Genomic DNA, 27,281 nt, shown 5'->3' with positions numbered 1-27,281 from the left:
CAGCCAGTCAGCAAACTTCGATGTCAAGCAAAATAGAAGGGAATCTTTGGTAGGACATTGGGAGCTGTGGGGTTACTGTGGGCTGAAAGTCAGACCTGGAAACAAGCAGAAGCTGGGGTAGCTTGGGGGGCTGGAGCAGGGACTCAGGAGCAGTGTGATCAGGGCACTGCCGGATGCTTGTCCCCAGCCAGTCTCAGAATATTTGAGACTTTGCCTAAAATTTACATTCCAAGCATCCATTTGGCCTTTCTTGGATCATGTGCCTGCAATTTTGTTGGTTGAAGAGGAGGGGAAGTCTTTCAGAAGGGGAAGATTAGAAGGGAGCCACCAGCTGGTTTAAAGCGGCAGGCAACCTCTAAGTGGCAGTTTCTCTCACTAATAAGGAAATAATTAAAGAATAGATTTTCATTTTCTTCCCTAGTAGAGGCTCCACCACAGAGCTTGCTCACAGAGGACCCACCTCCGGCTATTTTCCTGGTTCCTGTGTGTAATTTAGGACATTTTGACACATGCAGAGCCCCATATCCCCATGGGAACAAGGGTTATTGCAGGGGGAAGGGTCAAGTAGAGGCCACTGGAACCCCCCCCCCAGCCACTAAAACAACAAACCATTCACTCACTTGTCCAATATTTATCAAGACCATACTATGCATCAGAGACTCCACAAGGGATCAGGGTTACAAAAGTAACCAGACAGGAGAGCAGCAAGAATACATAAGGTAAGGAGGGGGGCGAGGGGCAGGGAGAGAAATAGGTGAGGGAGATTAAGAGGTACAAACTTTCAGTACAACATAAATGAGTCATGGGTATGAAATGTACAGTGTGGGGAATATAGTCAATAATTAGGTAATATCTTTGTATGTGACAGATGACTTATCATGACTTATCATGGTGATTATTTTGAAAGGTATAGAAATATTGAATCACTATGTTGCATACAAGGAGTTAACAAAGTGTCATAGATCAGTCATATTTCAAAAACAAACAAACTCATAAAAAAAGAGATCAGATTTGTGGTTACCAGAGGTGGGGGCTAGGAGGAAGGGGAATTGGATGAATGTAGTCAAAGATACAAAGTTCCAGTTACAAGATAAATAAGTACTAGGGATGTAATGTACAACATGACAAGATAATTAACAGTGCTGTACGTATTATATGAAAGTTGTTAAGGGAATAAATTCTAAGAGTTTTCATCACAAGGAAAAAAATTTTTCTATTACTTTAATGTTGTAAGTCAAATCATTATGTTGTACACCTTAAATGTATACAGTGCTATATGCCAATTATATCTCAATAAAACTGGGAAAAAAAGGAATACGTAAGGTGAGACCACCCAGGGCCCTGCCCAGGCAGGAGAGGGTGGTGACCTGAACCGAGGCAGAAGCAGAGTTGGGATGGGAGGAGAGAGTAAAGTCGAGAGGTGGTTGGCAAGTGGATTTGGACCGGATCCAGTGACCGGCGGAATGTGAAGGAGGACTGTGGCCGCCGGGTTTTGGCTCCCCCTGGTGGTGCCATTCAGGGAGGCAGAGACATGGGAGAAGCAGCCACTTTGGAGAGAAGGGTGATATTCAGTGTGGGCTCTATTGCGTTTGCCGTATTTGGAGGTCACCCAAGTGGGCTGCTCAAGAAGGTACCTGTATGCCTGAATCCAGAGCTCAAGGCAGAGGGCCAGGTTAATGATGGAGATTGGAGTTTCCTTTCTACCCCACAGTTGGGGGGTCCCTGAAACCACCGGAGCTGCCACCTTCACTGGTGAGTCCTTCACGCTCCACCCCTTGCTTTCCCAGCAAACAAACGAGCCATGCGCTTTTATGGTTTGTTTTGTTTTGCTTTGTTTTGTTTGGCCGCACTGCGTGGCTTGCGAGATCTTAGTTCCCTGACCAGGGATCGATCCCGGGCCCCAGGCGGTGAGAGCAACGAGTCCTAACCACTGGACCACCGGGGAATTCCCCTCCAACTCCTAACTTCATAACTGTCCACAGAGTCTGAAATTTTCAAGGATCTTATTTATGTTTGTTTTACAAGTGTTTTTTAGAGTTTTGAACTTGATTTTTATTCAAATATTAGTCTAATATTAAAATATTAGTTATAACACATTGTGGTTTTTTACAATATTTATTTATTTATTTATTTGGCTGCGTTGGGTCTCTTTTTTAAAATTTTTATTTATTTATTTATTTTTGGCTGCATTGGGCCTTCGTTTCTGCGCACGGGCTTTCTCTAGCTGCAGCCAGCGGGGGCTACTCTTTGTTGAGGTGTGTGGGCTTCTCACTGCGGTGGCTTCTCTTGTTGCAGAGCACGGGCTCTAGGCGCGTGGGCTTCAGTAGTTGTAGCATGTGGGCTCAGTAGTTGTGGCACACGGGCTTAGTTGCTCCATGGCATGTGGGATCGTCTTGGACCAGGACTCGAACCCATGTCCCCTGCATTGGCAGGCAGATTCTTAACCACTGCACCACCAGGGAAGTCCATCCACATTGTGTTTTTTTGTTTGTTTAATAAATTTATTTATTTATTTATTTATTTATTTTGGGCTGCATTGGGTCTTCGTTGCTGCGCACGGGCTTTCTGTAGTTGCGGCGAGTGGGGGCTACTCTTCATTGCGGTGCACAGGCTTCTCATTGCAATGGCTTCTCTTGTTGCAAAGCACAGGCTCTAGGCGCGCGGGCTTCAGTAGTTGTGGCATGCGGGCTCAGTAGTTGTGGCTTGCAGGCTCTAGAGCACAGGCTCAGTCGTTGTGGCGCACAGGCTTAGTTGCTCCGCGGCATGTGGGATCTTCCCGGCCCAGGGCTTGAACCCATGTCCCCTGCATTGGCAGGCGGATTGTTAACCACTGCGCCACCAGGGAAGTCCCACACGTGTTTTATAACACAAAAATTAAAACTCTTCTATTGAAAAAAAAATCAGTGTTTTTATTTTGGTCAGTTTTATTTTATAAGTTTTACAAACAGCAGTCAAAAAGAAGAAAAATACAACTGTCTTTTCCTGGGCAACCACAGGTTACTGAAAATTAGCCGATTTTGGTCTCAGCTGACATTCCGGACAGAAACTCCTCCTTGGAGCAGAGGCAGCACAGCCTCTGGCACTTGGTGTGCAGTTACCAATTTGGCCGCTCTGCTTTTCTTCGTTGCTGTGGATCTGACTCCCAGGGGATTTTTGCCTACACCCAGCGGGGCAGCAGCTCGCCTTTCCACCCTGACTCAGGGACGTGTCCTTGTCCTTTCCAGCCACGTCAGTGATAAATTCATACTCAGGTGCTCTGGAGGACAGAGGGCAGTGGGTGTGACCTGGGAAGGAAGATGAAACTCACAAAAAGTGCACGGGCCTGCCACCTGGGGGAGCTCTAGGGGTCCGGTATTTCTGGGTCTGCATCCACAGAGGGGACACAAAACCTCATGGGCTGCTCTGGGTTGGGGAGGCAGCACACACTTCCCTGGCCGCCCTTCTTGGGCCCATGGGCCAACGAAGATAAAGCTCCACTTCCAGCGAGGCTGAGTGGTGCAAATCTCCTTTGGCAGGTCTGGGCCACAGGATAAGGTGAAGCGGTCCACCAGCCCATCCTCAGGACCTCGTAGCCCCAGTAACCCCAGAGATGTTGGTAGAAGCTGTGGAATCATTCACTTAACACATATTCACTGGACATCGACTGTATGCCAGGCGCTGTGCTGGCTGCTGGTGAGTGTGTGTGCGCGTGCAAAATATGGACCTATTTATCTATTTATTTATCTATGTATTTATTTATTTATTTAATTTATTTTGGCTGCATTGGGTGTCCGTTGCTGTGTGCGGGCTTTCTCTAGTTGCGGTGAGCGGGGGCTACTCTTCGTTGTGGTGTGCAGGCTGCTCATCGCGGTGGCTTCTCTTGTTGCGGAGCATGGGCTCCAGGCACGCGGGCTTCAGTAGTTGTGGCATGTGGACTCGGTAGTTGTGGCGCACGGGCTTAGTTGCTCCGAGGCACGTGGGATCTTCCCCGACCAGGGCTCAAACCCGTGTCCCCTGCATTGGCAGGCGGATTCTTAACCACTGGGCCACCAGGGAAGCCCTGGAGTACCTATTTATAATTAATAACAATAATAGTACAAATGATGATGATAGCTAAATTTATTGAGCACTTGCTATGCTGCAAACCCTGTTTTTAGCATGGTGGCATATTATCTTTTTTTTTTTTTTTACTACTGTTGTGATTTTATTTACTTATTTATTTATTATAGTTGATTTACAATCTTGTGATGGTGGCATATTATCTTATTTAATCCTTATGACAACCCATGGAAGTCAGAAGATTCTATTATTATCTCCCATTTTGCAGCTGAGAGAGAGGATAAGTGACTTGCCCAGGGCCACTCAGGTGGTAGTGGCAGAATTGGAACTCCGTCAGACTGAAAGGTCTGCACCTGTTACCATTTGCCTCCCATAGCTTAATTCTAAGAGAAGAAACAAATAATAACCTCACGCATACATAAATAAAAATAATTGCCACTTATGGTGAGTGGCAGAAAGGAAATGCAAAGGGAGCTGAGGTAAAACAGTGGATGGCTTCAGACAGAGCGGTCAGGGTGTCTCGGGAAGAGCTGGGGAAGAGGAAGGCTCCCGGAGCTAGCACAGCATGTGCCGAGACCTCGAGGCGGGAAGGACCCTGGCTTGTTGTAGGATCAGGCACATGGCCACCGTGGCTGGAGCTCCAAAAGGAGAGGGGAGCTTGGGGATGTCTGCCAGACCTCACAGGGGTCTGAGGGCCAGGGCAGGAGTCTGGGTTTTCCTTGAGGCACTGATATATATATATATATATTTTTTTTTTTTTGCACCACGCGGCATGCGGGATCTTCCTTCCCTGACCAGGGATGGAACCCGTGCCCCCTGCAGTGGAAGCACGGAGTCTTAGCTGCTGGACCGCCAGGGAAGTCCTGAGGCACTGGTATATTTTGAGTGAGGTGGAGATGTGACTTGGTTTATATTTTAAGGTGATTCTGCATGGGCTGGAGGGAATGCGAGGAAGGGGAGGCTTGTTGGAGTCCAATGTTGTCACTGGAAGAGGACCCCCTAGGGGGACCTGGGGCAAGGTGGTGGCTTGGAGAGGACTGGGGGTGTTTAGAGAGATGTGTTGTAGGCAAAATCCTGGGTGTAGATGTCACATCGGGGGTGAGGGAGGTGTTCACGGATCAAATGTTACAACTTTCAGATCTTTGAGATACTCCAGTTGGAGCGGGGAGAAGTGGGGGGTGGTGTGGGTGAAATAAGACTGGTCCTGGTGGGCGATGGCTGCGGCGCTGGGTGCTGGAGGCAAAGGGCCTTGCTGCACCAATCTTTCTACTTTTGTGGTCTTTGAAATTTTACATAATATAAAGTTTTTAAAAAAAAACTATGAAGAAGAAGATTGCTGTGCAAGCGCCTGGCTTAAGCAACAGTGGTGACACTATTTCCTGAGATGGAAAAGATCGAGAGAAGCAGGGTTGGGGGTGTGGAGATCGGGCACCTTGTTTCAGCCGTGCTGTGTGGAGCCAAGTCAGGCCTCGATCAGAGAGCAGAGGCAGAGGTCTCTGGGATCTGGGGACAAAGCTCTGCCCCCTTCCTCAGCCATTATTCTCCTTTGAGAATGGTTTAGAATGGAGTATCCTGGTCCACTGTTGCCTCAGATAGAGACCAAACACGTGAACAAGAGACACCAGACCACCAGATGGGAGCTGTCCAGCAGACGCTGGGGTTTCCAGTTTCACCAGGCTGTGCAGGCCCAGTGACCCTCCATGAAGAGGTGGAAATGGGTTCAGAGCCTGTATCAGCTATCCATTGCATGTAACAAACCACTCCAAAACTTAGTGGCTTGAAACGACAAGGATCTCTTATTTCTCACCATTCTGTAGGTCAGCAATTTGGGCTGGGATCAGCTCGGTGGTTCGTCTGCTAGTCTGCTACTCTTGCCTGGGGGTCATTCCTGTGGCTACAGTCATGTGTGGCTCCATTTGGGCTGGCATGTCCGGGCTGTTGGCTGGGGCATGTGGCCTCTCATCTGTCAGGAGACTAGGCTGGGCTTCTTCACAGCCTGGTGGTCTCGGGGCTCCAAGAGAGCACAGGTGGAAGCTGCAAGTCCTCTTGAGGCCTAGCCTCCAAAGCGGTGCAGCCTCGCTTCTGCCACATTCTACTGGACAAAGCAAGCCATAAGGCCAGCCCAGATTTAGAGAGCAAGGAAATAGATTCCACCTCTTGAGGGGATGAGCTACAAAGAGTTTGTGGCCATATTTAATCTACTGTAGGCTAGAGGGCCCAAATAAATGACCTAAGCATGCCATTCTGCCCCCAGTAGGCCCACATCTGATATACCACCACCTTCTCCCTCAAACAAGCATTATAAAATTGTTGGTGTTCAGGAATTCCCTGGCGGTCTCCCGCCGGGGCCTGGGTTCAACTCCTGGTCAATCCCACAAGCTACATGGTACAGCCAAATAACCCCCCAAAAAACAAACAAAACAAAACAAAACAAAACACAAAAAACGGTTGGTGTTAATTTTGCAGACCAGTCTATAGATGTTGATTTGTTAGGAATGGCGTTTGGCTCATTGGCCAATTGCATTTTTGAAGATGGCCACTAATATATGTGCCATCCCACATGCTAATCTTACAATGTGATGTTGACAAGCCTCCAGCGAGAGGTGGGGGTCTTATGTTCCCTCACCTTGAAACTGGGTGGACCTTTGTAATAGCTTTAACCAATAGAAAGGGGCAGAAGTGATGTACGTGACTTCTGAGGCTAGATCGCAAAGGGCAATACAGCCTCCACTCTCTTGGTACACTTGTCCTTGGAACCTAGCCACCAAGTTATAAGGAAGCCCAAGCCACATGGAGAGGCCCTCTTTTGGCGTTCCAGCCAGTAGCCCTAGTTAGGCCCTCAGCCATCAGCCAGCATCAACTGCCAGACATGTGAGTGAACGAGCCTTTGGATGATTCCACTCCTGGCTTTTGATTCTTCCAGCAGAGGCCCTAGACATCATGGAACAGAGATAAGCCACTCCCGTTGTGCCATGTCTGAATTCTTGACCCACAGAGACCAGGAGAGATAATAATGCTTATTGATGTTGTAAGCCACTAAGTTTGGGGGTAATTTGTGATGCAGCAGTAAATAGGTAATAACATGGGCTGCTGGTAATAGTGACAAGAAAAAACAGTGGCTTAAACAAACTAATGGTTTATTTCTCTTTTTCACTGAGAGGGTTTGGAAGTAGGCAACCCAGGGATGATGTGGACACATCTATGGTGTCATCAGAAGCCCAGGGTCTTTTTTTTTTTGGCCACGCCGCACGGCATGCAGGATCCTAGTTCCCTGGCCAGGGATCGAAACTGTGTCCCCCTGCAGTGGAAGCTCAGAGTCCTAACCACTGGACCATCAGGGAATTCCCAGCCCCAGGTCTTTTATCTTGCTTCTCTGCTATCCTCAGCACATGGCTACAATTCTCAAAGTCATCTCCAGGTCCCAAGTAGCTACTGGAGTTCCAACTATCACATCTGCATTCCAGGCAGAATGCAGGATGAAGCAGAGAGGACAGAACTAACCTTCACCAATATTGTTTCTATTTCAAGGAGCATTTTTAGAAATCCCTTCCAAGACCTTCTCCTTATATCTCATACCCTAAAATTAAGTCACACAGCCACACCATATGTGCAAGGGAGGCTGGAAATATTGCCTTTTAGCTGGGCTCATCGCCATCTAAAGTAAAACTGGGTTTCTGGTATTGAGGAGGGGAGAATGGATAGTGGTTGGTGGGCCATTAGTGGCTGAGGTGTTAGAGCAGGATGATGGAAGAGGGAAATCTTCCCTATGGGGAGGAGCTGGAGTCACACATTGCCCCCCTGCCTCCTGCAGCCTCCTTGAATGTTTGGGCACCACGGAGTTTTCCACCTAAGTTGCTTCTGAACAAAGGTTTGACTTCACCCCCTGTGAGGCAGTGGGTTGATGCACAGGGAAAGCTCTGGTCTCTAACTCCACCCTCCCCATGTGGCCGGCAGGCAGCTGGAACTTTGCTAAAAATCCTCATATGCAGCCCTGAGCTTGTCACTTCCCTGCTCAACCACCTTCCGTGGCTCCTGTTTGCTCCAGTTTAAGGGCAATCCCCCAGTTAAGGGATTGGTGTTGAAGGCCTCAGCTACCTCTTCCACAGCTCTGCTTCCACCCTTGCTTCATGCCCTGCACCCAAGCCTTTGTGCAGGCAGCTCCCACTGCCCAGAGCACCCTTCGCCTTGTCTCTGCCTGGGGGAATCCCACCCATTCTCAGCACTCTTCTAGGGCCACCACTGGCCCTTATGGTGCCTTTGCATGGATTAGAAAAGGGTGCCCTTTATCCAGGTGGATGCAGCTTCATGCCAGGGCTTGAGGAGTGGCCCACAGGTGGGATTCCACCCACACTTACCTCTTGCATAGTGAACACCTTGCACAGCTGTACAGGAAGATGTCACTTCCAAGGACCACTCGAGCTCCACCACTGGGGGAGGCCCTTCCTTTGCCCTCTTCTGTCTTCAGACCCCATGCCCTGATTTGGGGCTGGCTGTTTCCAGCTTCGCGTCCTCTGACCTGCTCAGTGCCCATTCCCTCAGATCCATGACACCAACAGCCATCGGGGGAACTGAATTTGCGCCACAGGCCATACCTCTTTCTTCCCACTTTGGGGACCAGCCACACTCCCTTAGTCCTCAGCACACCCAGCAGCAGAATGGAAACCGCTGCTGGGCTGGAAGAGGGGCCACTTGGACAGTCTCTTAGAAGCGACCCAGACACCGGTCGGTTGGAGTCAGCTGCTCAGAGCAACCCAAATCTGAGTCTCAGAGACCCCAGGCCAGGCAGGGAGCTCACCCTCTCCTGCGGGTCTGCAGCCCCACCCTGCATCCCCTCCCAGACCCAACATGGCCCATTGTGTTCGTTGTGGTGGCCCTGAACCCACCACCCAGGAATGCACGTGAGAAGACCTTCCATTTCATACCTTTTATTTTATCTGCATCTTCTCTGCCTCCTCCCTCCCCCACCGGCCCATGAGAGGGGATGGAAGCCCCAGTTGGAAGGGAAGGGACTACTCTCTCCTCCCTGGGGGTGGGCTGGTGTCCCCTGGGCCAGGCCCCAGGGACGGGGGAAGCAGGGGCCTCCATGGCAGAGCAAGGGCATCGTCCAAGAGCCTGTGGCCGGGGCCGAGGCCCCTCGGATGCCCGGTGGCCCTGAGCCCCGTGGGTCATCAGGAAGGTAAAGAGCAGAGAAGTCAGGGGGCGATGAGAGGACACAGCCTGGAAGGCGTGTGCGCGGCTGACAGAGGCGGACGTGGACTTCTGGGGCCAGGAGCAGAGATCAGGGAATATGGAATTGAGATGGGGCCCTGGGAGGGAACCCCGGGTTACAGGGGTGACTGGATGTGCAGGGGAGGGTGGACCAGGGAAAACAGGGGGGGTGGGACAGGGCTGTGCTCCAAGAACCAGGCTCCTGGTAGAGGGGCCGCGCCACAGGGTCTGATCAGGGACTGGCCCTGAGCAGAGGCCAGAGGGCAGGCAGGGACGGACCTGTCAGGGAAGGAGGACGGGGACTTTGGGAGGGTAGTGGGGCCGAGGCCGTGGTGCTGCCATAGCCGGCTCTTCAGGTTCATGGATGCCAGCCCAGCTGGGTGGCCCCAAACCACTGATTTGTGCTTCTGGGTTGCTCGAGGGCCCCCGACGTGGCTTCAGCCATGCAGGGAAGAGTCCATAGGCAGCCCTCTGCTGCAGGCAACAGCTGTCCCCGGGACTCCTCCCCCAGCCCAGGCTTTCTGGAAACTTCCTTCCCTGCGCAGCCTGAGAGGCCCCCAAGCTAGATCGTCCGCCATCGCAGGGGGTGGGACGTGGTGGTGGTGGTGGAGGGGAGCCATGCTGGGACGGTTCGTAGACCCAACCGCGGTGGTGTCCCTCCGCCCCCCAAATGACCGCGGGTCCCTGCATGTTAGCCTGTCTAAGGGCTCCAACCCCACCCCATCCCTTGTGTGCTGGTCTGTCTTCCCTCCTGTTTTGGATAACAATTACTCAGGCGTGGAAGCCCCGTGGTGGGATGGTGGGGAGAGGGCCAGTCTGGGGGCCGCGGGGGTCTCAGAGCGCACCCTGCCCGTCCCCCTGGCAGCCGCTGTCACCGTGGACGATGAGCACCGGGAAGTAAAGGGCGTCCTCATAGCACGGTGGGCTTTCCAGGGGCTCCGTGTCCTCCCCACGGCGCCCCAGCGGCCCCCCGCTTAGGCTTCGGAAGACCCCCGGTGTGGCGCGGCCCCCGGCTCCCAGCGAGAGGCGGCTGCGGCTAAAAGGCAGGCGGGGCCCGCTGAGCCGGGCGGGGGGCAGCGAGTTGCTGCTGACGGAGCGGCGGCAGCGCTGACAGCCACGGAGGTAGGCGCCCGAGCTGGCGCCCATGACCACGGCCTCTGAGTAGCTGGGCACCAGCTGCCGGTTGGAGCAGATATGCCACTCGAGCTCGGTGAAGTCCACCGTGGCCACACGGGAGAGCGGGGGCCCGCTGGGCCCGGCCCCGGGGGCGGGCGAGCTGGCACCGAAGAGCTTCTCCACCTGGTAGTGCACGTGGGCCGTGCCGTAGGCCGCCACGACGCGCAGCGGCCAGGACAGCGTGGCCGCCGACACCAGCCAGAAGACCCAGGCGCGCGCGTACCACGGCGGGCTGCGAGGGTCGGCGAAGACCATGAGGGACTCGCGGAAGTCCACGTCCTTCAGGTGCATGCCCTCCCGGGCCTCCAGGTAGTCATCCAGGCCCTCGTTGGCGCTGAAGAAGCGGGCCCGCTGGGTGAGGTACGAGGCCTCGGCCTCGGCGCTGCCGAAGCTGAAGCACTTGGTGAAGCGCAGCCGCGTGGCCGCGTGGTCGGCCAGGCCCACGAGCTCCTTGGAGACGTCGCGGACGCCGTGGGCCGAGTAGTCGAACTCGCCCCGAGCCGAGCGGCTGTCGGCCCTCTCGTGGTAGACCTGCGTGGTGGTGTAGGCGTCGCCGTTGCGGTAGCGCGTGATCTGGCGGGTGCGCCGCACGTAGTGGTAGCTGGTGGCCTTCCACCAGACGCAGGGCGGCGCCTGCTGCAGCCGGCGGATCAGGGCGAGCACGGTGTTGGCGTCGGTGCGCGGCGCCTGGCAGGAGCGCACGTGACAGTGCCAGCACTCGGCCAGGTAGAGGAGGTAGAGGAGGGAGACGAAGGCCAGTGGGATGTACAGGTAGCCATCCGAGCAGGGGCTGGCTGGGTAGGTGGGCGGCGGGCCCCCAGCCCCCTGGGCCAGGGCCGCCTCGGGCCCCAGGACCAGCCGCGGCACCGTGGCCAGGCGACACCAGGCCACCACGGCGCCGCAGGCGTGGATGAGCAGCGTGAGGAGCAGGCACTTCCAGTGCGACTCGCGGCACAGGGAGCTTCCCAGGGACTGTTTCAGGGGCCGCTGCTGCGGAGTGGGCAGAGAGAGGAGAGGCGTGGGTCAGACCGCGGCCGTCCGCTGTGCCTGCTGCTCTGCTGAACACCCTTGAAGGAGGTGGTGCTGTGCCCCCACTTTACACAGGAGGAAACTGAGGCTCTGAGGGACGGGGCAACTTGCTCCAGGCCTCACCCTTCTAGCCAACTGACAGTCGAGCTGCAGGACTCAAACCCAGGCCTCTCTGCCCCAAGCCTATCCTCCACTGTGCCTTGTCATCTCTCGGTCAGGGGCATGTAGGATAAAATAGACCCATCTCTGCCAAAAGAGGAGAGGACTCCTCTCTCCCCCACGACTGGCCACTGAGAAAACTGAGCTCTGGTCCTGACTTTGCTCCCGATTTGCTGTGTGATTGGGGCCATATCCCTGCCCTCTCTGGGCACTGATTCCTGGACCTGGTGGTGTGGGAAGCCAGGGTGGCAGGGGTCCTAGGCGTGAAGAGCATGGGCTTAGGAGCCCAGGATTGGGTGCTGGCTCCACCACTCACTGTATGACTTGGGCAGTTCCCTCATCCTCTTTGGACCTCAACTTCCTCCTCTGTAAACTGGGGTTGTTGTGAGGATTCAACGAGATGATAATGTGTGAAGATCTTAGCACAGGGTCTGGCCATGGGAATAAATATTATTACCGTCACCCTGCAACTCCCTCTAGTCCCTTGGTCTCGCTAGGGACAGCAGGAGACTTGGGCGAGGCTTTTAAGTAAACGAGAAAGAGGAAGAGAGGGAGAGGTGTGAGTCTGGGCAGTGGGGTGGGGAGCAGATGCAGTGCCGTCCTCCACTCCCCATCTGTGCTGGGGGGGGGGCGGGACACAGCTGCCGGGCAGCAGGGACCACTCCCTGGCCGGGCTGCCAGCCTGGCTCCCACCTCATCCCCAGGTGCCTAAGGAGAGAGAAGGCGGAAGAGAGAAGGGGTGAAAAGGGGGAGAAGGAAGACGTGGTCTGGAGCAAGCAGCAGGGGGGGGTTAACGGGCCACCTTTTCCCCCACAGTCCCACCAGGCCGTGAGAAACCCAGGAGGAGAGGAACTGTCCCCATCCCAGCCCGGAGCAGCCGCCCACCAGAGGCATACCATTACCCTGACCTGCGGGGCCAGTGGGATGCACGTACCTTCATCCGCGACCCCCACCCCACCCCACCCCACCCCAAGTTCACGGAAGAACCCACCCACCGGGAATGTGACCGCTGCCTGTCTATCCAGCACGCAGCAGACCCTCACCAGAGCCCAGGGCGCAACCCCCCTCCCCCACTGTAACTTGGTGCACAGGTGCACACGCACCCCCTCCCCCAACCCACCCACACAGGACACACAGATGCACATAAATGTTACACATTCGCTGAAGTGCAGGGACACGGCAGCCCCTTACCTACCACGGTGCACATCCCCCCACCCCTACTGCGACCTGACACCCACACCCTACAGACTCTACCGGGAGAGACCCACACACCGCAGGATGATACACTCACATGCACTCACACGTGAGCACTTCACCCAAGCCAAGGGACCCACCAGACCCTCACCTGACTATAGGGCATGTATATCCCATTCAAGGTGTGCAGAGCACGCACTGACATTCACACACCCACAAGCACCCTCCGTCCACCGAAACACACACAGAGATCTACTCACCACCTACCACCCCCAACACCCCACACTGGGCCCTACAGCCCTGCAGACCCTCTTCCTGACTAGGACTGAGGAGGGGCCATTCTGAGGGTCCCAACCAGCAGGATGGGCCCTGGGGCCTCAACTCAGGGAGAGGGAGAAGGGGTACCAGAGGCCACCTCCCTCCCTCTTTCCCCTCTTCCCTCCGCTCCCCGCCCCCCATGTCCCCGCTACCGCTGCTGCATTGCAGGCGCCGCCCGGGCACCTCGTGAGTGCCTGGGGGCCTGACCCCGGGGCTCTGGGGGTGAGGGGCAGCGCTGCAGAATGGGGCCGCGCAGGGGCCAGGTGCTGACGTCACAGGAAGGCGAGGCGGGATGAGGGGGCGTCGGGGGCGGGAGTTGCCCCCCATCCCTTCCCAGACAACCCCACCCCTACCCCCACGTGGGCTCCTAGGCCCCAGGACCTCTTGCAGGACGCAAGCTACCCCAGTGACGTCATTGGCCACAGGGTCTCCGGACTTCCCTCCTCAGCCCCCGCCTTGGTGGTCGCCCCTTCCCTTGTCCCCCTCTTCCCGCTCCAGCCCCGGCCCCCACCACACAGAGCCGGTACCTCCTCCCGCAGCGGCTCGCCGTCCGGGATGAGCGCGGGCACCTCCCCGCCGTCGCCGCCACCGCCGCCCTCGGGCATGGTGTCCTGGCTGCTTGGGCGGCCCCCGCCCGGGCCCGGGGCATGATAGGGGGGAGCGCGGAGGGCTGCGACGCGGCCCCGGAGGGCGTCCGCTCGGCTCAGCGGCCGCGGAGGGAGTGCGCGGAGCTAGAGCCTGAGCGCGGCGGAGGCGTTGGCAGCCGCGGTGCCCGGCGCTCCGTCCTCCGCTGACCCCGCCCCCGCGGCACCCTCGGCGCCGCCGGCAGCGCCTGGCACCTCGGGCGCTGCCCCCGCCCCTGAGAAGCCCAGGCTGGGTGAACGGACGCCTGGGTTCCCTTCCTGCCGCGATCGAGCTTGCGACCTTGGACGAGTCCTTGCTCTCTGGGGCCTGAGCCTCCCCTGCTGTAAAATGAATCTCGAAGGGGGTGGGTACCCGCGGGGTCCTATCTCTGAGTAGGCCCAGGCCTGAGCCCACCCAGACCCCACCCCTGAAGCCTCGCTTGCGGTGGTGGAGGGGGCAGTTACAGCCCTGAAAGCTGTGGTGAGCCTCGTTAGCTGGACAGAGGCGCTGGGCTCCACTTAGAGCAGGCAAGCAGGAGGCCAGGACACCCGGGGCCCTAGGCTTTGTGATCTTGAGTCAGCACCCTTCACCCCCAACCTCAGTTTTCCCACCGGAGAAATGGGGATGGAAAGGTGCTGGATTCAATGCACATTCATCATGCTGTACAGGCGAGTGGGATTTGTCCTGCATGAGAGGACCACCTCCCAGGTACTGGTGGCCCCAGTGCTGCTCTCTGACCCTCAGGGACCTCAGACCTTCACATCTGCCCCTGGGCCAGGGCCTAGCCCCCAAGGTAGACAATCAGTGGGTGGGACATAGGGAGCAGCAATGCTAGGTGGGGTTTGTTTTGTGATTTTTTTTTTTCCCCAAAGAGCAACTCAAAGACCATTCTGTTCAACACCCCTACCCATTTAAGGATGAAGTAACCGAAACAGTAGAGAGAAAAAAGGACTGAACCAGAGTTTCATCCATTTAAAAAAAAAATTATTAGGCACAGATGTTTATTAGGTGTCTTCTATATACAAGTACTGTGAAGCATTCACAAGCATCGTGAAGACAAGTGTAGAAGTGGAGAATGACACAGGCCCTGTCCTCATGGAATTTACATCCAGGGCAAACTACTGCACCCAGAGGGAGCCTAGAGCCTGGCCTCCGGCCTCCATCCCAAGCCAGGACTCTTCCCTCTGTCTCTCTGAGAGGCACAAGTTGAACTGACTCTTAAAGGATAATTAGGTTTTGGACAAGTGGATATGAGGGGGAAGGGCATCCCAGGTGGAGGGGACTTCTGGGCAAAGGCACTGCAATTGGACCATGTGGATTGAGTTCGGAGAGCAGGAAGGTCACCTGGTGTAACTGGACACTGGGTAGCTAACTAGAGGCAGGTCGAAGAGGACCTGATCTTGCTCTGTAGAAAGTGGTGGCTGGAGGTCTGTGTGAAGGGAGGCCCCGAAGACTGTCTCCGGGAAAGGTGGGAATGAGAGAAAGGTGGAGAGAAAGGAGCCCCTGAGGTCATGAGTGAGGCTTGGGGGTCTCACTTCGAGATGACTGCAGGGCTGGCAATGACTCAGGAGTTGCAACCATGCTTCAGGAGGCGAATCGGCACACCTCCACCCACAAATCATCTGGACCACGGGAGAGTCGACGGGACAAGCCTGGTGCAGGATCCTATCCCAACTATTACCACCCAATTTATTACCACCCAATTTCTGGGACTTCAGACCCGGACCTCGGTTTTTCAATACATGTAATGTGTGTGTGTGTGTGTGTGTGTGTGTGTGTGCGTATCGAGAGCCCAGGTGTGTGTGTGTGTGTGTGTGTGTGTGTGTTTGTGTGTATCGAGAGCCCAGGCCCTCGGAGTCTGCAGGATGACGGCAGTGGCGGTAGGGAATTTCAGCACCAGACGGCGGACAGCACCCGCGCGGAAAGGAGTGGTGGGAGGCGGGAGGTGGAGTCAACATCCTGGAGCTCGCTGGGCCGCGCAGTCACTGCTCGGCCCGGCCTCCTACCAGCACCCCACCCCACCCCACCCCCGCCCCGGCTGCCCGGCCTCCGCGCCAGTACTGGGGGAAGTATGGAGGACGGGGAAGGAAAGCTAGCATTGAGAAGGAGGGGAAAGAGCCCCGAGGGACAGGGCTTGGTCACAGCCCCACCGTCCCACTCCCTCTTGGAGCACGTCCCGCGAGCGACACTTCATTCCCGGACTCCAGCCGCCGCCAGCCTCCGCCGGGTCTTCTCCTGCTGTAGTCGTGGCAGGTAGAGCGTCAAGTGCTCCACTGCGCAGGCGCGGAAATACTTCTCAATCTCCTCCTACTTTCACCCTTCTATTGGCTGCTCCGCCGCGAACTAACAACCTCACTATCCAATCCGAGAGAGCCTCAAGTTGCTCCGCCTATTCCCCCGCCCGGAAGTTGGTTACTGCCGAATCCGTTTCGGCGAGGGCACGCCAGTAACCAATTGGGAGAGGGGATGGGCAAGCCGGCGCCGCCGAGGAGCCAATGGCAGGCGGCAGAGGATGACGCTGCGAACATGCTGGTGTCGTCGGACAGGACGGGGACGTGTCTGGCTGCTCGGTAACCTCGGTCGGTGCCCAGGAAGCGAAGCAGCTGCCTCACTAGTATTCGTACCACGAGGCGACGCAGCGGGCCCTCGGAAAGAGCGAGCGTCTGGGCCATGGCTTATCACTCGGGCTACGGAGCCCACGGTGCGTGGGGCGCGGGGTGGGCGGGGGCGCGGGCCGACCGGCCCGAGGAGTGTCGGCTGCGCGGCCCGCTCACCCTGAGGGAGAGGGGCGGCCGTGACCGCTGCCCAGGGCGGCGGATGTCATTCGGATTCCTGCCCCGTGAGACTCTGCAACGCGTCCCGGACTTCGCCCTCTCGGCCCAAACCTGAGATCAGATCGGGCGGTGACAGCACTGCTGGGATCCCCGTGCCCGACTCGGGCATGAATGGGGTTTGCCTCCCAAACTTCCTTTCCCTGTCATGACCCTGGTAGAGTTTCTCACCACTTCCCAGGGCCTCCGCGTACCCAGCCGTCGCCTTTCCCACCCTTGTTCATGCGGGGATGCCCTGCCAATTGTCTTCACCTAGCAAATTCAGTCTCCAAGGCTCAGTTCAGAGATCAGTACCCTTGAGGAGGCCCCCAGGAACCCTCAGACGGGTACCCACTTCCAGGGGCTGCCTCAGCTCTTTCTTTGCCCACATTTAGCACCTCTCCAAAAGGATCCCTCATCAAAGTTCTGTCTGGGTCAGCTACTCCTCATCCAGCTGGTTTCCCTCACTGATTGCTTGGTGCTCCCAGGACCCATACAGGGCTGCCCAGCCTGGGGAAGGGGCAGTGGTTTGGGCTCATGCTTGGTATTTCTGTCACCTACTCTGGCACCTACAAACCCACAGGCTCCAAGCACAGGGCCCGGGCAGCTCCAGATCCCCCTCCCCTCTTCGATGACACAAGCGGTGGTTACTCCAGCCAGCCGGGGGGATACCCAGCCCCAGGAGCCGACGTGGCCTTCAATGTCAACCACTTGATTGGGGACCCAATGGCCAACATGGCTATGACCTATGGCAGCTCCATCGCATCCCATGGGAAGGACATGGTGCACAAGGAGGTGTGGCCCACCCCCAGGGCAAGGGTGGCAGGATTTCTGGCCAGGGCTGGGGCATCACGGGATCCCACCTAATCCTCACAGCAGCCCTCAGGGAAGGAGCACATAGAGGAGCACCCCGAGGTTTGAGGGTGCAGCTTGCCCACAGCCTCCTCTCTCCCCTCCCAGCTGCACCGTTTTGTGTCTGTGAACAAACTCAAGTATTTTTTCGCTGTGGACACAGCCTATGTGGCCAAGAAGCTAGGGCTACTGGTCTTCCCCTACACACACCAGGTGAGCTGCCTACCAGGTGAGCTGGTGGACCCCGTTGCCTCCCTCATCCTGCCCCAGAGTCTGGCCCCCAGGTCTCAACCCCCTTCTTTCCTCTCTTGTCTTTTCCTCCTAACCTGGCTGCTGCTGCCACCACCAGAACTGGGAAGTGCAGTACAGTCGTGATGTGCCTTTGCCCCCGCGGCAAGACCTCAACGCCCCCGACCTCTATATCCCCAGTGAGTCTTTGACCTGGGCTAGGGGTTATGGGGGGACTTGTGCCTTGAGGCGCCAACGAGAAGAGAGATGCTCATGTGTTGGTTCAGCATCTGCTCTTGGTGCTTTTGTGTCTGGCTTTTTGTGGTGTCCCTAGACGCCAGGTAGACCAGGTAGACAGAGTGGGGTGACCAGTAAGCAGCTTCCTGGGTGTACTCTCAGGGTACTCCCTTTTGAGACCTTCCTGCCACTTGACTTAGACCATGTCCCTCCCCAGCCTGGAGCCTTGGGTTTAGACCTGGCCCTGCAACTTCCAGCTATGGGACCTCAGGTGGCTACTTTCATGCTCCTGAAAAACTGGAATAACAACAGTTCCTACCACAGAGGACTGTTGTGGAAATTCAGCGAAGGGCTGTGTGTGCTCAGCCAGCACGTGGCACACAGGAAGCACGCAGTAACATTAGCTGTTATCACTGTTATTACTTGTCCTCCAAGGCCTGCTCCAGTATCCCCTTCTTTGAGGAGGTGGTCACTCCCTTCTGGGTTCCCACAACTGCCTGTCTACATGGCATGGGTCAGGCCGCCCACACTGTGCAGTGGCTGGCAGACTCTGCGTGTGACTTCTCTCTGTCCTGGGGCCTGCACAGGCGAGGCCCCTGGTGGACACGCTGGAGGAGGGGTGAGTATGCCCGGGCCAGCCCTCAGAGGGGCTACCAGGAGGGCAGCCAAACAGCCCAGTTGCCCTGGGAGAGACACAGGTTCTTCTTCCCTCCTTCATTTTGTTGCCCTCTCATAGTCACTGTGTAAGGCAGGAACTGCCATCCCTGTTTTACGCGTTGAAGCCAAGGCTCAGAGAGATTTGAGTATCTTTGAGGATACACAGCTTATAGGTGGTAGAGTTGGTTTGCTGTCTCCAGACACTGTGCCCTCTTGTGGGCACGTCAGTTCTGGTGCTTGAAGGGGGCAGAGGACAGGACTGAGGAGTTGAAATTGCTGTGAAAACCCAGCTGCCATCTGAGCTTTTGTGAGAATAGCAGAGGTAACTCTGGCCTGTGATGTAGTTTCTGAGACACAGCAGGAAACTTTGGTGAGTTTCCTAGTACAGGGACGGGGAAGGAGGTGGCTTGGTGGTCCTGAGAGAAGGGTCAGGTAGCATTTACTCAGTGGGAGAGGGCTGAGCAGGAAAAGGCGTCCCAGGCAGGGCACTGGGGAGCTGAGTGTGGAGGTCGAGCATGTTGGGATATGCAGGGAAGGAAGTACGGGGGTGTCAGTGGCTCTGAATACCTAGTGGGGTGGCTCTGGTTGAGGAAACCAGGCTGATGACATCTCTCTGGCTCTTGGCAGCAATGGCCTTCATCACCTACGTGCTGCTGGCTGGGATGGCACTGGGCATTCAGAAAAGGTCAGTGCCAACCCCTTCCCCATTCCCACCACTTCTCCACTCCTGACTCCTCTCCTCACCTCCCTAGGGGATTTGTGCCAGCTCCCAAGTCCACCCGTGCCCCCAGTCTTGCACCTGCCACGGGATGGCTGGTTTGGGGCTCCCCTCACCCCACCCCCACACGGCCACAGGTTCTCCCCAGAGGTGCTGGGCCTGTGTGCAAGCACGGCGCTGGTGTGGGTTGTGATGGAGGTGCTAGCTCTGCTCCTGGGCGTCTACCTGGCCACCGTGCGCAGCGACCTGAGCACCTTCCACCTGCTGGCCTACAGCGGCTACAAATATGTGGGGTGAGCACCTGTGGGCCGAGCGGGAGGCTCGCCTGGGTCGGGGGTGCCTACCGCTCTGGGTTCCCGGCCTGCATAGCTATAGCCTCGAACTGTGACCCTGGACCCCCTGTAGCTCTTCTCTGCTAGAAGGAGCACCTGTTTTCAGCAGCCTCCTCAGGAACTGCGTAGTGTTGCTCAGGAGGTCAGGAATGTGTTGAGAGTCACCCTGGGAGCACAGGGGAGAGGGGTGAGCTGGGGTAGTGAAGGGGGTCTCAGATCCAGGTCCTAGGGCTGAGTCCTGGCCCTCCCAATTCATTTTGAGTCTAGGTCCCTGGGGGGGACAGGTTGGGGGTAAAGGGCCCCGGTGATGGTAGGCGGGGTCTAGGCTGGGCTCTGGGGCAGTCTCAGGCCTGGACCCTTGGGAGGTCTCCAGCCTTCTCTTCCTCCCTCCCCCACCCCTGCCCGCTGCAGGATGATCCTCAGTGTTCTCACGGGCCTGCTGTTCGGCAGCGATGGCTACTACGTGGCGCTGGCCTGGACTTCATCCGCGCTCATGTACTTCATCGTGAGTCTGGGGCTGGCTCCTCTTCTCCTGGGGTCGGAGCTGGGGACAAGCTTCCCCTTCCCGGCCCAGCTTCAGCTCTCTCCTTTATTCCAGGTGCGCTCTTTGCGAACAGCAGCCCTGGGCCCCGACAGCATGGGGGTCCCGGCCCCCCGGCAACATCTCCAGCTCTACCTGACTCTGGGAGCTGCAGCCTTTCAGCCCCTCATGATATACTGGCTGACCTTCCACCTGGTCCGGTGACCCCCGGTCCCCACTGACACTGATTTTTCCATACATTGAAGATTTGGTTTCCTTGATTTCGTTTGAGCCTTGTTTCTGGGGCTTATGGGGGGATTTGCCAACACTTCTGGGCCTTTGCATTGCCCAGGGGACCAGGCTTGGGCTTTCTCGAAGGAGGGGGATCCAGGGAGGGCTCCCTGGAGTTGGTGGCCTTGATACTGCCTCAGAAGACAGATGGAAGTGTTTCAGCAGAAATAGTTGTTTATCTGTGGCTGAGAAAGTGAGAATGGAAGTGGGCAGCTGCTAAGGAGACCTCAAAGGCCTCTGATCCATCTGAGGAGGTCCCTAGCGGGGTCTGTAGGCTAGTGGCGTGAGGCCAGCTGTGCTAAGGATTTAGCTCAGGACTGCCCCCTATACAGTTCCTTTCCCCCCATCTCCTCTTTAAGCCTTTTAGGAGCAGAACTGGGGCCCACGTGTTTGCAGTAGTTTATTCATATTTTGTCACAAATGGCCGGGGAGGGGGTGCCGGACTCCTCCAGGCAACATAGAAAATAGGTCCAAGAGACAGGGTGGCTGGGGTTGGGGCAAGGGGGGACAGGGAGGGGTCTGGAGAGAAAGCCTGGGGGAGGGGGGAGGGCAGACTAGGGGTGGGGCTGCCCCCCTGCTGAGCCTGCTCATTCCCGGTGTGGGTACCGCCCCACCTGCAGGGGGAGCCCCAGGGTGGGGGGTGGAGGGGGCGGCCCAGAACTTCCAGGGTCAAGCCCTGCCCCGTGGCAGGGCCTAAATGCCCTCTGAAGTGGACAAGGCTGGAGGTCCCGCCCCTTCCAGGACTGACTGCCATGCCCACAGGCTGGCAGAGGAGCTCCTGCCCCTATTTAGAGCTCTGCCCAGCCCTAGTCCAAGGGGAGGGGGCTCTGAAGGCGGGAAGTCCCCGCAGCAGCAGTTTGGGTGGGGGGGAGAGGAGGCTGGGGGCACCAGTGCCCCCTCCCTCCCCGGGGCTGAGGCCTCTGCGGCCCAGGGGCAGGGCTGGGGGTGCACAGGCGTCCGGTCCGTTCTGGGCTCGCTCCCTGGCCGGCTTCCCCCTTAAAAACTCACCAACGTATAAACCATACTGTGGGAAGACAAGGCAGTGAGCCAAGTCACGAGCATGCCCGCTACTGGCCACCCACCCTGTCGCGCCCTAGGTTGCCCTCAGTCATCAAGGGCAAAGGGCAGGAACTTGGGGCCCAGCCATTCCTGGGGTTGGAGGGATGGTGCCTGGAGCATCCCTTCCCTGACTTCTGACCGCCATGGGCAGGACCTCACCTGTACAGGTAATAGAAGAAGGAGAGCAGGTAGAAGGCGAGTTTGCACCAGGACTCCTTCTGGCAGTAGTTGAGGATGTCAGCATTCATGATGGAGACTGCGTCATACATGACCTCAGAGCCATCCGCAGGACGGTGGAAGTACCTGGGGGGAAGGAGGGGCCTGAGTGCCCACCCTCAAGGCTCCCACCCACATCCTGCCCCGCTCTCCCATCTCACCCTCCCGAAGGCAGCTGCTACCCTCACCTCCAGAGGTGGTAGAAGAGGAGGGGGATGTTGAGGCCCAGGGTCACCCACTCTGCTGCACACAGAAACATCAGACAGAAGAGGCCGTGGATGGAGTATTCTGGGACCACCAGCTGGGGAGTGAGGGTGAGAGGTCAGTGGCCAGGTGCTAGGACAGATCCAAGCTTCAAGGGCACTTGGGAGGTGCCCACCCACCATCACCTCTGGGGACTGAAAGGGCTTCTAGCCTCCCACTCCCTCCCACGTGGCAGAGCAGATCAAACAGGCCGCAGAGGGGGAAGGCCCGGCTCTGGGTTACAGTGGCGCTGAGCTCGGCTAGGAGCCTCCTGCCCCTAGCCCTGACACTGACCTTCCTCAGGAGGCAGCAGATGCGTTCGATGTTTTTTAAACGCTCGCGCTGTAGGGAGAGGAAAAGACCGCAATGGTGGAGGTGAAGGAGCGGGCACTGGGGGCGCCCCGCCACCCTCCCACGCCCCTCACTCCCTGCACGTGGCCGCCAGGGGGCGCCAGAGCAGGCTCTGCGGCGTTTCCGGCGGCGCGGCAGGAAAGCAGCCGCGCCGTCCCCATAGCGACCGTCACCATGGAGGGATCTTCACCCGCGTCTCCATGGCAACGGCCCAGAGCCTGGCAACGGCCCAGAGCCTGGCAACGGCTGCCCCGCCAGGAGGAACCCGAGCCCTGAGCCCGAGCCAGGTGTTTGCTGGGGGCGGGGACAAAGCAGAGGAAGGGGCACGGCCACCATCCCCTCTACCTCCGTCTTCCTGTCCCCCCCGCCGTCCTCCACCCGCGACATACGGCAAGACAGACGGACGGTCACACCTCGGCACAGCACATGTATCACTTACTGCCCGCGCTGGGTTCCCCTGGTCGATGGGGTTCTTGAAGTCGGTCCGCAGCTCGTCGAAGGCTATGATCTGGGGGAGGGGCGTGTGCCCGTCAGGGTTGGGGCAGCAGCTTATGGCCCCCCACGCATTCTTCTGTGGCATAAGATTCACACATGGGGATCGGACCAGATGGGACGTGCTGCAAAGGTGGAGAAACTGAGGCCCAGAGAGGGGTGGGGCCTGGCCCAAGGTCACACAACAATTTGGAATGGAACTCTAGTGCGCTGATGCCCGGTTCAGGACATGTCCACTACACCTCCATCCAAAACATCCCAAGAGATAGTGTCTTCTCCGCTGGGCCCTGTGCTGAACACTTGGGTCCCAGAAGCCTGGGACACCGCCCCTGCCCGGGAGGAACCCCAGACTTGGGAGAAAAACTGTGAACTACATCCAGGGTGATCAGGGCTGTGGAGTGCAGGAAGAACCTGGGGTGGGTGCCTGATCCAGCATGGGGTGGGGATGGGGAGTTCAGGCTGGACTCTTGAGTAGGCGTTTGTCTGGTGAACAAATGCGGGAAAGGCAGTCTGAACAGCAGGAACAGCAGGTACAAAGGCAGAGGGTTGAAAGAATAAGGAACATTCAGGAAGCTGCAGGTTCTATATGGCTAAAGTGAAAGTGTGAGGCGAGCGGGAAGAAAGACGGGAATGGTGAAAGATGGGCTGGAGAGGTCAGCAGCGCCAGACGTGGGTGCCTTGTGAGGCCAGACCAGATGTTTGGACTTCAACACAGAAGTAAAGGGGAGCCATCGAGCGGTATAAAGCAGCAAAGCGGGGTGGTTAGGTTGATGTTTTAGGGTTGACCGATCAGGAAGTACAAACTGGTTAACGGTCCCAGCCAAGACATACATGATGCTTCCTCCATGCCAACAGGCTTTATGTTTATTAACTCATTTGATGCTTGCAACAACCTGATGACGTAGGTGCTGGTATTATCACTTCCGTTTTGCAGATGAAGAAACTGAGATAGATTAAATGACTTGTCCAAGGCCACATAGCTAGTTAGTGGCAAGCCAGGTTTCTAAACCCGTTAGATTCCAGAGTTAAAATTTGAACCACTTTACTACACTCAGGCTAGACCAGTCAGGGGACTATTGGAGTGTTGCGGCTGGGGCTTGGGATGGGGGGGGAGGTATGGTGATCTGAGTGAAGAGAGGGACAGTGGGGATGGAGAGGTGGGGATGGATTCCAGAGCTATTTAGAAGCCAGACTCCAGAGGGCTTGAATGCCAGTGAAGTGGAGGCAAAGGGGCCCAAGGTGACTTTGGGTGTTGGGGCATCTGGCGGATGGCACTGTCCTCACTGGGATGGAGAACTCTTGGGGGGAGCAGGTGTTTGAGAGGATGATGGGACAGACCTGGGGGGAGCTGGCATGGGCGGAAGGCTGGCAGAGGAGACTTCAGGAGTCCCCTCCCCTGAGCACCAGCCCAAGGATGAGGCAGCGGGCCCACCACCCCCAAGCATCCCGGACCCCTTAAGACTCGAAGGGAGAGAACACGGGCTTCCTGGAGGGAGCTGGGGCCATCTGGAGCAGCCCCACCAACTCCCCATTGACTCTGGGCAGCCGCCTGCCTGTCAGGCACAGCAACAGGGTCCAGCAGGGAGCGGAAGGGTGCCGTCTGTCTGCCCCAGAGCTGGCACCACCAGCAGGCGGCGAGTGTTGCACCTCCCACCCCCCAGGCTGCCTGGCGCTGACTCAGCCCCCTGGAACAAACAATCCCCCACGGTGACAGCAGACACGCGTCACTCCCCACCAGGGTTGCCTAGCGACCAGTGGGGCCTAGGCTCAGGGTCTGTGGTGGGATCTGGGGTCCTGCCCTGGAAGGTTCTAGTTCTTACCAATTTGGATTGAGGACCACACCTCCTCTCCCCACCCGCGCACCCCTTGGCAAGCCTTGCTCTGGGCTTATATACACTCTGCTGTATATACAACAAGCCCACTTTACCGATGAGGAAACAGACTCAGGACAAGAGACTTGCTATGATCGCCCAGCTAAACAGCTGAGCGAACACAGTGCCTGACACGTAGTCGGTGCTCAATGAGTATTTTTTGAGAGCACTTGGGCCCTCTCTCCCAGCCTGGGAGCCCCAGAAGGGCGAAGCCTGAGTCTTATTCATCCTTGTCTCTCCCAAAGCCGCCCAGAGCCTGGTTCTCAGGAGCATCGACACAGGTGTGTTGGATGGAGGTCTGCTCTGAGGATCCCCTGAGGACAGGGACCCCCATAGAGGCTGTTGGAGGCCTCTGGGTGGGGAAGGGCCCAAAAAGGGGCTTCTTGAATTCCAGGAGCTTTCCTCCCAGGAGCTGGTTACCTCTGTGTGCCCAGCCCATGACTCTCAATTCCTTCCAGTCCTCAGGACTCCAGCCCTCCTGCCACCACCCCACAGGATTGTCCAAGGCCCTGGGATGAGATAGGAGGCTCAGAGAGACCAAGATGGACCTAGGGGAGATGGAGGAAGGGAAAGAGAAACAGAGAAGGGGGCAGAGAAAAGAAAAAGCAACTGAGAGACCCAAAGAGAGAGCAAGAGGGCTGCAGATGGGGTGTGTGTGTCTGAAGGTGTCTATGGGGGCTCACTCCTCACACAGAAGGGGCGCAGTCAGAGTCCATGGAATCCTGATGTAAAAGAGACAGACAGCACGGGGACAGCAGGGGATGATGAAGGGAGACTGATCAAGGGCCAGGGAAGACCACGGAGCAGGCAGGCAGCAGGTCCCAGGAAAAGAAAGGAGTGATGAAGTGGGAAGACCAAGAAAGAAGCAGGTGAGGCAATGGGGAGGAAGAGGAAGGAAGCCGGTATGGAGAGACTGGCGGGGGATAACACGATTATCAGGGAGGTGTGTGCTGGACGTACAAGCAGAGGATGCTGAGCTGAGCGGGCCAGGGCCAAGATGCACAGGCCGTGTGAAGGGGATAGGGTGGTGGCTGAAACCTCAGGGGACATAGGAGAAGAGAGGGCAGTAAAAGGGGTGGGGGGCAAGGGTCCCAAAAAATAAGCTGGAGGCTGATTGATAGTTCTGTAGTGAGTAGAAGGGAGACAGGCAGGGGACCACTGAGAAGGCCCCAGAGAGTGGGGGAGAGGGACCCTCTCTAAAGGGAGGCAATCAGGATAAGGGATGAGAAATGGACGTTTTGAAGAACCAGGTGTGAGGCAAGGCTGGAGAGAGAGACAGACCAAAGGAAACAGGAGACAAAGAGGAAAGTGGGGGCAGGAAGAGGAGGAAAGCTGGAAAGTGGGGAGGAAACCTAGTGGGGGGAAGCCCGAACAGGAGGGGGTAGGGAAACCCAAGGTGAGCTGGTGGTCGGGGTTAGGTCTCTGGGGCTGCTTAGAGCCAATCACTGCTGGGTCAGGGAGTGGGGGTGGGGGGGCGGGAATAGAAAGGGTTAATGGGCTCTGCGATCTGTGGGTCCTGTAAACAGATGCAGTTGCCATAGCAACTGGCTCCATCACTCTGGCTGGAAAAACCCACAAAGGGGGTGGGGAGAGTAGACAGACAAACTGCCCGACGGACAAACGGGGGCGACTAGATGGCGGGGGTTGGGGGGCGGGGGAATAGGAGGGAAAGGAACAAGAATCCCAGAATTCCGCCCCACACCCCAAGGCTGCCATGGGGCAGGGGAGGGGGGTCAGAGACCGACTGACATACCCACAGACAGTCGGGGTCGGCGGAGAAAGGGGGGGCCCCCCCGGGAAGGAAGCCGATGATGGGGGGTGTTTATGGGGCGAACAGAAGCCGACTGATGGGGGATAGCGGAGAGGAGGCTCCAAGTTTCTCCGGGCCCTGAGACCATCCGTCCGTCCCCCTCCTGCTCCCAGCGCCCCCTGGCCCCACTCCGACCCCAGCCCCAGCCCCAGCCCCAGCCCCAGCCCCAGCCCCAGCCCGGCCTTACGTGCCAGATGACAAAGAAGATGAGAGAGGCGCACAGCACCAGGGTGAGCATGTAGCAGAACGCGGCGAAGGTGAACGCCATGGCCCCCGCGCCGGGCGGCGGCCCGGGGGGCGCCAGCGCGGGGCCCGGGCGCAAGGGGACGCCCCCCCGGCCCGCGCTTAGGGCCGGCCGGGCATGGCCCGCAGGGCTCGGGCGCGGGCTCGGGGGACGCGGGCGGCGCGGCCGGGCTCGGGGCCGCGGGGCCGTGGGGCGCGGGCCGGTGGGCTCGGGGGGCGCGTCCGCTGCCGGCTGCCCGGGCCCCAATCGCTCATCCTGCGATCCCTCGCCCGCGGCTCCCTCGCTCTCCAGCCCGCGAAGCCGGCGGGGCGGAGCCGGGGGCGGGGCCGCCGTGCTAGCAGCCTCGGGCGGGCGGGGCTGGGTCTCTGTGCGCCCCTCCGCCAGCGCGGCCCGGGCGCCACCCCCGCCCCAACCTCAGGGACACGTAAGCATGGACGCACATCCCTGGCATAACCCCCCCCCCCCCCACGTCACACAACGAGCCCACCACTGCCACCCTCGGTCCACTCGGACGGGTGCCTGCACCTCTGCCCTCATTCGCCGGCCACGGAGGTCGGACCGAGGTCTTAAGTGCAAAGCACTTGTCACTGTCCGAGGGGTCAGA

General features: G+C 57.6%; 3 protein-coding genes across 5 annotated transcripts; 1 reads left to right on the top strand and 2 right to left on the bottom strand.

The window, feature by feature from the left end:
- Nucleotides 1–8,947: 8,947 nt before the first annotated feature.
- Nucleotides 8,948–13,869, bottom strand: TMEM151A (transmembrane protein 151A). Its single transcript, XM_036859348.1, has 2 exons — nucleotides 13,650–13,869; nucleotides 8,948–11,412 (listed from the first exon to the last, which is right to left on the bottom strand). Exons 1-2 carry the CDS (start codon nucleotides 13,725–13,727, stop codon nucleotides 10,081–10,083), a joined length of 1,410 nt encoding a protein of 469 aa, XP_036715243.1. The 5' UTR covers nucleotides 13,728–13,869; the 3' UTR covers nucleotides 8,948–10,080.
- Nucleotides 13,870–15,774: 1,905 nt separating this feature from the next.
- On the top strand, nucleotides 15,775–20,381 carry YIF1A (Yip1 interacting factor homolog A, membrane trafficking protein). Of its 2 annotated transcripts, none has more exons than XM_036862431.1 (8): nucleotides 15,775–16,447; nucleotides 17,140–17,351; nucleotides 17,517–17,621; nucleotides 17,758–17,836; nucleotides 19,158–19,215; nucleotides 19,386–19,541; nucleotides 19,992–20,085; nucleotides 20,179–20,381. In XM_036862431.1, the coding sequence occupies exons 1-8, from the start codon at nucleotides 16,417–16,419 to the stop codon at nucleotides 20,323–20,325; spliced, it is 882 nt and encodes a 293-aa protein (XP_036718326.1). In that variant the 5' UTR covers nucleotides 15,775–16,416; the 3' UTR covers nucleotides 20,326–20,381. The 2 variants fall into 2 exon arrangements, with proteins under 2 accessions (XP_036718326.1, XP_036718325.1); XM_036862430.1 differs by having other exon boundaries at nucleotides 16,170–16,447; nucleotides 20,155–20,381.
- Nucleotides 20,382–20,795: 414 nt separating this feature from the next.
- Nucleotides 20,796–26,752, bottom strand: CNIH2 (cornichon family AMPA receptor auxiliary protein 2). 2 transcript variants are annotated; one of them, XM_036861122.1, is made up of 6 exons: nucleotides 26,621–26,752; nucleotides 22,700–22,768; nucleotides 22,204–22,251; nucleotides 21,855–21,967; nucleotides 21,610–21,753; nucleotides 20,796–21,415 (listed from the first exon to the last, which is right to left on the bottom strand). In XM_036861122.1, exons 1-6 carry the CDS (start codon nucleotides 26,699–26,701, stop codon nucleotides 21,388–21,390), a joined length of 483 nt encoding a protein of 160 aa, XP_036717017.1. In that variant the 5' UTR covers nucleotides 26,702–26,752; the 3' UTR covers nucleotides 20,796–21,387. The 2 variants fall into 2 exon arrangements, with proteins under 2 accessions (XP_036717017.1, XP_036717018.1); XM_036861123.1 differs by having other exon boundaries at nucleotides 22,700–22,877; nucleotides 26,621–26,694.
- Between the last annotated feature and the right edge of the window lie 529 nt (nucleotides 26,753–27,281).

This window comes from Balaenoptera musculus, chromosome 8, assembly GCF_009873245.2.
Source record: "Balaenoptera musculus isolate JJ_BM4_2016_0621 chromosome 8, mBalMus1.pri.v3, whole genome shotgun sequence".
Taxonomy (NCBI): domain Eukaryota; kingdom Metazoa; phylum Chordata; class Mammalia; order Artiodactyla; family Balaenopteridae; genus Balaenoptera; species Balaenoptera musculus.
The sequence above is the reverse complement of the archived record's forward strand: the minus strand, read 5'-3'. Positions and strand labels throughout refer to the sequence as shown.